Here is a 9,661-nt window from a genome sequence, read left to right as displayed (position 1 = left end):
TTACGCATATGTTGATTTATTTAACTTTTTCAGCCTTCTAGGTCTCTTTTGAAAACAAGCTTAGCCAACCAAATGTAACAAGTTTTACTTGAGTGTGTATAAATGTTAAGTAAACAAAATATTTTTGCTGCTTATGCTTGCAGTATTCAGCTTCATTAAACATGTTTGTACACAGTCTACGGCCTTTTGCTGCATATGTGACTAACTTGTGAGGCACATTTCATTCAGATAAAAGAAAACACAGAAAATGTGTTCTGGAAAACTCGTTTGAATGTGGCTCTCCCAAGGCACTCTGAAGGTGTCCTGTACAAGCAAAACAGAGAGCTCAAATCTTGACAACTGTGAGGAGAAAAAGGACTGCTGTGGTTTAACCTCAGTCAGCAGTCAAGCCCCTCACAGCCACTTGCTCACTGCCCCAGCTGTGGGATCAGGGAGAGAATCAGAAGAGTAAAAATTTGTGGATTGAGATAAAGACAGTTTCTTAGGGAAAGCAAAACTGCACACAAGCAAAGCAAAACAAGAATTAATTCCCTTCTTCCCATAGGCAAGCAGGTGTTCAGTCACCTCCAGGAGAGCAGGGCCCCATCATGTGCAAGAGTTACTTGGGAAGACAAACCCCATTACCCCAAACATCTCCCTTCCTCCTTCTTCTCCCCACTTTATATCCTGAGCTCCATTTCACATGGTCTGGAATATCCCTTTGGTCAGTTGGGGTCACCTGTTCTGGCTGTGTCTCTTCCCAGCTCCCCAACTTCCTCACCAGTATGGCCATACAAAAAGCAGAAAAGGCCTTGTCTCTGTGTAACCCCTGCTCAGACATAACAAAAAGATCTCTATATTATCAATATTAATATTAATATCTATATTATTGTGTGCTCAGCAGTAATCCAAAATACAGCTCAGCACAATCCAAACTTAATGTTTGCAAAGGTGTTTCATTGCAGTAATGACTGACCATGGAAGATGCTGGCATGGACACAGGCATGGAGGGAGCCAATTACTTTGAAGAAATAAACATTCTAACCATGGAAATACAGACTGATAGCCCTGAGGATGACAGAAATGCGAGCTAACAATAAGAACAGTGGACAGAGAGTTGTCCTAGAATATTTACACTGAAATATAAGGCACTGTGAAATAAAGTCTTAGTCTTTAGGAGCCATGAGTGAGGATATTTCTTACCAAATAAATATTTCTTACCAAAGAGGTCCAGGAGCTCTTCTTTTAACAAGTACAGGGGACATAATTCTTAGAGAACAGCTGTTGGTTTTTTTTTTTTCTTTAAAAGCTGTCATTTAAATTTAGTGTTTGAACTTTCTCTTTAGTCTGAATGGTTTTCAGATCACAGGAGAGGTAAATGGGTGAAACAGCTTCTAGGATATTATATACCTGTTGCATTCAATTGATCAGCACTTGATTTCATCTTCCAAACCTAAATGTTATTTAGAGAAATCTTTCATATTTAAAAATGAAAACCAATCCTCCTCATGCCAAAGAATACAATAAAGAATGACAGGATCTGGTTGCCTAAAGGAAACCTATTGCCAGAGAGGCAAAATAGATTCTAAAGATGCATTCTATCTCCAAAAGCAAAAACTTTTTAAAATGTACATGCATTACACAATAACATCTTAAAAATGCAAAATAAGACATTTTTAAGAATTCATTGCCTAAAGTCGGAACTTATATGAACATTCAAATTGATTAGCTAAAACCAAAAGCCAAAAGGTAAGTAACAGAGCCTGAAAAATTAATAAAAGCTTTGCTATTTTAGCATCCCTGTTTTTTTGCGATCTAAACACTCCTACCATTGCAGCCACCAGTTTTGTAACAGCATGTTTTACCAGACCCTGCAGCAGACACACAGACAAATGAACTCAACATTGTCCTCAAAAGTCTGTGAAAACACCTCAGGAAATGTTGACGCTTACAGTCTATGGATCAAAGCTGAATTATCTGAAGCTAAATGATTTAAATTCTTCAGATGATGAATTGCATGTAGCTCTTCATGAATGTTTTGTTTTCTAATTATGAAACATTTTTCACTTGAAATAAAAACTAGTTATTTGAGAGTATGAATAATATTCATATTTTAAGGCATATTTTAATGTGTTAGAACTGAACTTTCTCTGACATTTAGCAGTGTCAGGTAAAAGGCCCTTGCAGAGGAAGCCTCATATTTCTAAATGCTCATGGCAAAGCGTGGGTTTATGGCATCATGACTTCCACAGCACTGAAGAAGCCTTGTATTGCAATGGTGATTAAAATGCATCAGGCCAGATCCTGCTGTCCAAGCTGAGATCACTGCTCCAAAGCATGGACAGTGTCAGTGTGCACTCAGGCAATGAGGACTTGCTGCATCTGAGCTCCAGCCAAGAGGAAGGTCTTGTTTAGCACAACTTCTATAGAACTGGTGGGGAAAGGCAATCTTTGATTTAACACATTTACAGTGCATGGCTGGCATTTAGAATTTATCCTGTGGGAACCTGGTGTGCTTTCACCGAACCCAGGGTGAGAAAACACAAAGCTGGCAAATTCAGGAGTCGTGAGTCCCAGGCTGCTGCTCCCACCCTGCAATCTTTTCCTTTCTGTGAAAATACTAAATGTTTTTTTCACAGGAATTGTACTGGGATTTGATTGACATTATCCCTGGACTAAAGGTGTGCATTTAAAGTGCTTTGTTGCTGATTTTTACAGGACAATGACTGTTACTTTCGATTATGTATGAACTCTTAAATAAGAGAATTATTTCTGTGTTAATGTCCAATGAGAACTCGTACTTTGATCATTATCTTTTTAGAGTCCGAGGTTGTAATTTTATACATGATTACTTTTACCTATCTAAGAAGCTGGAATACATCAAAAGGATAAGAACCAACAAGAGCAGGAATAGCTTGTGGTTAAGATACTGATTCAGTTGGGAGATGTGATCTTGGCAAATTCTCCTCATCAGCTCTGTGCCATAGCTTTCTGCTTCTAAAACAGAGATTAAAATCCTGCTTTTTTTTTCTCTTGCCTTTTGTCTAAATTGTAAGCATAGGGGAGGGTGCATATGTGCAACACCTTGTACACTACTGTTTCTTGTTACAACCATAACATTGAATCAATAAAAATAAGCCTTGTTCTTCTTTGATTAATGAAATGCTGAATGTCTCACTAGTCTGAGCCAGAGAGAAACATGTATTTCAGATGACCTTTAACTGGAAAGAGTGGGAGATCACTGTCCTTGCTTTCAGTTGCAAAGCATGAAGCCAGTAATGCAATTTTTTAGGCTCCTGGCATGCAAATTAACAAAAGAGATGGCATTACACATGGCTTTTCAAAGCTCAAAGCATCACATGTGCACAGGAAAAAAAAAAAAGGTTACACTTCTGTAGTTCTCTACAGTCAAGCATTCTTTCAAAGAGAAAATCCATCACTTTGAAGAATTTACAGAAAAAACCTCCACAACAACTAAAGCTGCAGGCAAGCAAGTGAATCAACTGCTGAGAAAAATAAGGAACTTTACAGCAGTCCCGTCAAATTGAAATTTTCCTTTCTCACAGACTAGGCTGTTCTAATCTTCTTTTCTACCTCTACCCACATATTTTAAAGGAAGATTTTACTAAACATAAAAATGTTACAGTAGAGGCAGAGTTTCTAAGTAATTATTATAAACCATCTCTTACCATACTAAAACACCACCTGAATTTGCCAAAGAACCTGTTTGGCTTAATTTCTCATTCCTGTTGTCCATGCAAGAAATATTGCTATTAAAAAAATGGCAGTTGGGTCACACATTGACAGAAACACCATCTTCCATGGGAGCTGGCAGTCAGCAAATCCCTTAAAATGCTTGAAAAGGCCTTGGAACACGGGCCAGACTGAGAGTCACAGCAAAGAAGCTTTCTGCAAGACACATTGTCCCCAAAGGTCCCAAGAGCAACAGCAGCCCAGGTGTTTGTGACATCTTGTTTTTCCAGGTAAGCTTAAAGAAAACCTCAGGCAACCTAAGTTCATAGGGTACTTTTTACAGAGGCCACATGCTCTGACATTTAAAGTACAGAACTAAAGAAATGGTCTAAATGATAAGTAAATTTTATTTACTGGTAGATGCACCAAATACTGGCCTGAAAGCTCTGATGAATTGAGCTTTGAGGATAAAGCTAAAACCAGGGCAAGACTGTAGCCATAATTTTATTTGGGGTTGAATTTAATTTTCTCTGCTCAGGAATGAGGTGCCACAGAAGGAGTCACACACAGGACGAACTAGCAAGTGTAAAGAGAAAATTAGGAAAATGCCTTGAAATGCTGCGCTGGTGATATTCTTGTCTGGGATAGGAAGGGTGAAAGCCGATGACGTTCTGCATATATACTCCCATGGAACAGGAACCACTCCTCTTCTTATTGGTCTCTGGTGGAGGGTGGATGGCAGCAGCCACTCTTGGTTCCTTGGATTGTAGTCAGAGCAGGCGGTGAAGCATGACCAGCTTATTGCTCTCAGAAATCAACAGTCCCTCAGCATTATCCTACTTCTGTGACCTCCAGCCAGCCCAGACTAGGACAGTAAGTAACATTCCGCTCAGAACACTGTGCTACAGCACTCCCACTACAAAAAGTGCATTTCAGTTTGGGGACAAATCTTTCTATATAAACCCCCCCTTTATTCTGCAGCTGTGATAATATTTGCTAGCACTCCTTTTACTCCCCCACAGAAGATGTGTGGGCCAGTCAGGCTGACCAAGGCTGCTGGGCCAAAAAGTCAAGTTGGACCAAAGATGGCTTCTGCTGAACCTTCTGCAGTGCAGCTACTTGTAATTTCCAGAACTAGTGTTGAGCTTCCTAAGTGGCTCTGTGAGGAGTGAACTTATACCCAGCCTGGCTTACTAGCTCTGGCTTGTTAAAGCCTACGAGGCACCAGAGCAGCTGGCCCAGCTCCAAGCAATGCAAGCATCTGCACTAATGGGAGGGTGATACCTCGTTTACATCAGGTTTTTTTTGAATACACACCAATCAAGACACGTTTGGTACCACCAATATATTGCATTAATAGTGCTGTGCGACAGCCAAGTAGCATCCCTCGGGCGGCATCCCCCGGACCTGTGTGCCCGCGGTCCTGCAGAGATGCAAGATCCCAAGGCACAGGGACGGCACGTAGGACCGCGGGCTAGGCTGGGCTGGGAAGACGAGGGACATGACACGCCCTATCCAAAAGCCTGCCCGCAGCGCTCTGCTGGCGACACTGCGGCCTCCAGGGGTTTGTTTGGGCAGGTGACGCGGGGACGCCGGAGGGGCAGGAGGCCGGGGGGGTGGCGGGAAGGTGACGCCCACGGCCTCCCGCCTTGAGAAGGGCTCTCCGCCGCTTCCGCCGGCCTCAACCCGCCTTCCATTGGCGTGGCGGCCCCACGTGGGAGCCCCCGCGCTGGGCGGCGCGGGCGGCGCCACGGGGAGGGCGGGAGGGAAGGAAGGAGGAGGCTCGGTGGAGGGCGGGCGCTCGTTGTCCTGGCGACGCCAGAGTGAGTTGTGGCGGCGGCACGGAGCGGCGACACTGGAGCAAGAGTCGGGTGTGCAGGGCGGCCCCTTGCCCTGCCCCGGGCGCATGGGCCGCCGGCCCGCGGGAGCAGCAGTGCCCAGAGCCGCCCGCCCCGCCGCGGCAGCCCCGGCAGGTACCGGCGCGACGCGGCGGGCGCGGGGAGCCCGGCCCGGCGCGCAGGAGGGATGCGAAAGTTTGTCCCGGCGCGCCTGCTCCGGCGGCGGGAGGGACGCGGCCCCGGTCGGGCGGAGCCGCGAGCCCTGCGCGCCGGGGAGCGGCTCGGGGCGGGAGGGGTTCCCGGGGGGCTCTGCCCCATGCGCGGCGCGGCCCGGCGGAGCCGGCACCGCCCCGCCTCACCGCGCTGCGCGGGAGCGGCTCCTCCGCGCTCCCTGTGGCCGCGGGGCCGCAACTTGTGCGGGGCTCGGCGGTGCGGGCTCGGCGTCGCCGCTCCCTCGGCGCGGTCTGGCGGGGTGGGCGCGGGCGGGGCTGGCCACCGGGCGGGTCGTGCTGCTGCTGCCCTCTGTGATTATTTGTACATTACTGCTATTATTTCATCTGTCGCTGTGTGCCGGGCAGAGGGGCGCCCGCCCCGCAGCCTACCCTGGGCGGACGCGGCTGCAGTGCCCCCAGACCCACGGGGTTTTGCCTGGCACCTCACACAGCCGCGGGACTCACAGATTGCCGGGCTTCTGTTCCCCGTGTGAAAAAAAGAACTTGTGGATTTGCTTGCTTGCTTGTTCCCGAACCACGGGAAGTTGCGGGAATTAGAAATTCCTTCTGTTGCGAGATTGCTTACATTTTAACGAGAAAACCCCCAAAAGTTGTGTTAATTTGCGTTACTTTGAATGGAAGACCGGCGGCCAGGCGGCGTCCTTGAGGATCTGGGTATCCAGCGAGGTAAATGTGAGCGACATTCTGTGCGGGTGGGGACCTTTTTGGGACTGTGTGTTGACGATGGACCCTGGTAGGATATACTCAGGTGGAGCCCCTACGGCTTAAGTTTATCAAGTCACCTGTGGTTCATTGAGACTCTTAATGTGTTTAAGCCATGGTCAGGTGTAGGCTCTGAGCTCTTAGAGGTGCTTATTCAGGGAGGATGTTCAGTTACAGCCCAGCTGGGTCTAGAGGCTGACTGGGGGCTTTGGGTGTTGCTGTGATGGGAGAATGGGGTAACACCGATTTTGGGTCAGTTGGGTTTTTTGTTGGTGTCAGTGTCTCTGGCTATGTGGTGATTGCCCCAGCAAACCTTACCTTTTTTTCTTCTTGGAGATTTTGTTTTTTATTTAATGCCAATTAATTTGCATTAAATTATATTTGTTACTAATTCATTTCCACAATCAGATATATACATAGATTAAAAAGTTAAACTTATTTTTACATTCAAAACATTCAAAAATGTTTTGGTTTGTGGCTGACTTGAAATGGTTCTCTAAGCCTCAGGATGCATTTTTTTCCTCCTGTTAATATATATTTTTTTAATCGATGAAGCTTAATGTAGCTGACTCGGGCAGTGACACTAAATACCTATAACACATGGTCTAAGGTTGCAGTCATGTACTAAGTACTACATACAAATAGATCCTCACGTGTTTCCCTAGAGAGGCTGTTTCCGTGATGGTTAAAGCTGGAACATTGAATGCAAAGGAACTTCCAGAGACTGCAGTACTACTTCTTCTTTCTTTCTAGTTGAGGGGACCTTTCATGTTGTCCTTAGTTGCACTGGTTATGTCATGCTATTCCAGCATGGCATTACACGATGTGACTGATGCAGTCTCATGTGTCACATCACAGTGAAATCACTGGAGAGGAAAAGTTTTCCTCAGTGGGGCTTAAGGGTATTTATAAAGTTTTGGGGTTTTTTTGCTCGTGATATTTGTTGCTAAGGTCAGAGGCCATGTATTGCCTTCAAGGTACCTGTCTGATTTATGTGGCAATAGCCATGGCAGGTTTGAAACCACAGATCAGGAGGAGATTCTGGTTCAAAATAGAATTGGAAATGTCCTGTTTCTCTGCAAAATGGGTTAGATGTGTTTTTAGATTACTTTCAAATGGCAAAGCAATGCTGCAATCAGCTGTGTTCTTTCCTGTGCTCTTTCAAAGAGAACTGGCTTAATGACCTACTGCTTCATGGTGAGGAGCAGTGAGAGAGCATTTGAAGTGAGAGGCAAAAGCAGTATTTCTACCTGTTATCTTGTCAAGAGCTTTGCCTTGGCATAGCAAGGGATGTCAGCATGCAGAACAAGCATTTCCACTGTGTTGTGAGAAATCTATTTTTTTATGCTGTTTATCCTTCAGTGGTGGGAGAGTGTCTTATGGTGTTCTTATTTGTTAGTTCCTTTGTTACACAGGACATAGGTTTGGATTTTTTGGTGCTTACCGGGCTTATAACAACATGCAGCTAAATCTGTGCTCTTATACCAAGCTCAGCTAAGGTGGCTGAAATTGATTTAATGTTTAGCCTTTTTAGTATGGAATTCATTGTAGTAAATGTGTATTTCCCGTATTGAAGCCTGCTGATATTGGTCCCACCTTAAAAGTTAACACAGGAGACTCTGTCTCCTGTAGTAAACTTGTGCCTCTCACTACAAAAAGAACAGCATTTAAGCTGGTTGACTTGTTAAGCTGTGATTTCAGGCTCTGCTCGGCTTTCCTTCCCAAGCAATAATATAACCTGTTTGTTCCTGCATTATCATGTTCAGATGTTCAGGGTTTTGGGAGGTGGCACTCATTAACTTTACAGACTGTGGAGAAAGATCCTTGGGTAGGAGACCCCAGAAGAATAATGGTTTTGGCTTTAGGTCTGGGACTCTGAACCTTGGAAAGCTGAATTCTGAGTTGATCCTTGCAGGCTTCAGTCAGTGTTGTTGCAGTAGGTTCAGCTCTGATGTACAGTATTGTCAGTCTGGGCTGGTTTTATGCAAGAAGCCCCAAAGGCAAGATAACACTCTAAACAGGCATCAGAGCATTTTGAGTAGCTTGAATGAGGAGCATAGTGTGTTCAAAACATGTAATTATTGTATCAGTTTTGACTTGAGGCTCCTGGTGGTGGACAAAGAACATCAGTATCTATGTTTTCTTTCAAGCTGGTAAAAACTGCTTTTTTTTTTCCTCCCTCTTCTAGGTATTTGCTTGAATACATAGAAGAAGATGACAAGTGTACATGGATGATTTTATGTAATTAACACCTGCTAGATTTGCAAAAGGCAATTATCACTGCGAAGTGTTTACATTGATTTATGGGAGGAAGGCAGCCCATGAGAGGGATGCTGATAATATCAACACAGTGGATTAAATGCACATTTGCACCTTTATTGACATATAAATTATCTGTGCCAGGTATGCACTGAAAAGGCTGCTGATGGAGCAGTAATGTGGCACAAACTAGTGGGTTTGGATTCAGCTCTGTCTTCCTTCTGTACGGCACTTGCATGGAAACTTTCATCTGAGCTACTCTAGGATATAGAGGCTCACAGAATGGCTGCTCGTTAGGATAATGAGTAGTGATGGCAAACAGGAATTTTGAAGAATGATAAAAGACAATGGACGAAGTTTGAAGGAATTGTCACACTTTTTAAAAAATTATTTTTAGATTTTTATTGTTTATACTATGGATTTTTAGAGAAAGCTTAAAGAGGCTGGAAGAGTCTTTGTAGCAGGGAAATGGAATCTGGCTCTGAATCCAGCCAACATCAGAAAAGAAAGATTGTGACACATGGACTGGAAGATCAAAAAAGGGTAAGTGACAAAAGGTGGGAACGCTTTCTGCTTAAATTGCCGAAGGAGATGCAAGTGGCAGAATAGCTCTACATAATGCTTTTATCACTTGCACTTGCTGCTCACTATGCTCAGCCAGCTGTAGATCTCTTGATTATATGTTTTAGAAAATGTTTGTCTTTCTCTTCTTCCAATGTATGGAGCAAAGAGCTGAGGGAAGGGGAAATTGTGATATCAGTGAAAGAAGGGAAAAATCTCTAGAATTCTGGCTGTTTGTTGATGAAGAGACATACAGTGCAAATGAAGTGTACGGACTCTTACTGAGTCTGGTCAGATTATTGACTTGTTGTGAGTTTAGCTGCTTTTTTCCTGTTGATATCTTTAGTGGGGTGGCTAGAAAAATGCCTTCTTGGTGTTTGGTGTTTTCATTTGCTG

General features: G+C 44.4%; 1 protein-coding gene across 3 annotated transcripts in view; it reads left to right on the top strand.

The window, feature by feature from the left end:
• The first annotated feature begins 5,485 nt into the window (after positions 1-5,485).
• NAV2 (neuron navigator 2) overlaps positions 5,486-9,661 on the top strand; it is a 385,274-nt gene continuing 381,098 nt past the window's right edge. For 2 of the 3 annotated variants that reach the window (XM_064426226.1, XM_064426225.1), the window contains exons 1-2: positions 5,486-5,645; positions 8,634-9,247. In XM_064426226.1, coding sequence (XP_064282296.1) covers positions 9,173-9,247 — 75 coding nt within the window. In that variant the 5' untranslated portion in view covers positions 5,486-5,645; positions 8,634-9,172. Of the gene's footprint in view, positions 5,646-6,165; positions 6,410-8,633; positions 9,248-9,661 lie in introns of those variants that run through there. The other variant, XM_064426222.1, reaches the window with a different exon arrangement.

This window comes from Passer domesticus, chromosome 6 (assembly GCF_036417665.1).
Source record: "Passer domesticus isolate bPasDom1 chromosome 6, bPasDom1.hap1, whole genome shotgun sequence".
In the NCBI taxonomy this organism is placed as follows: domain Eukaryota; kingdom Metazoa; phylum Chordata; class Aves; order Passeriformes; family Passeridae; genus Passer; species Passer domesticus.
Note: the sequence above shows the minus strand (reverse complement) of the source record. Positions and strands in the feature narration are given on the sequence as shown.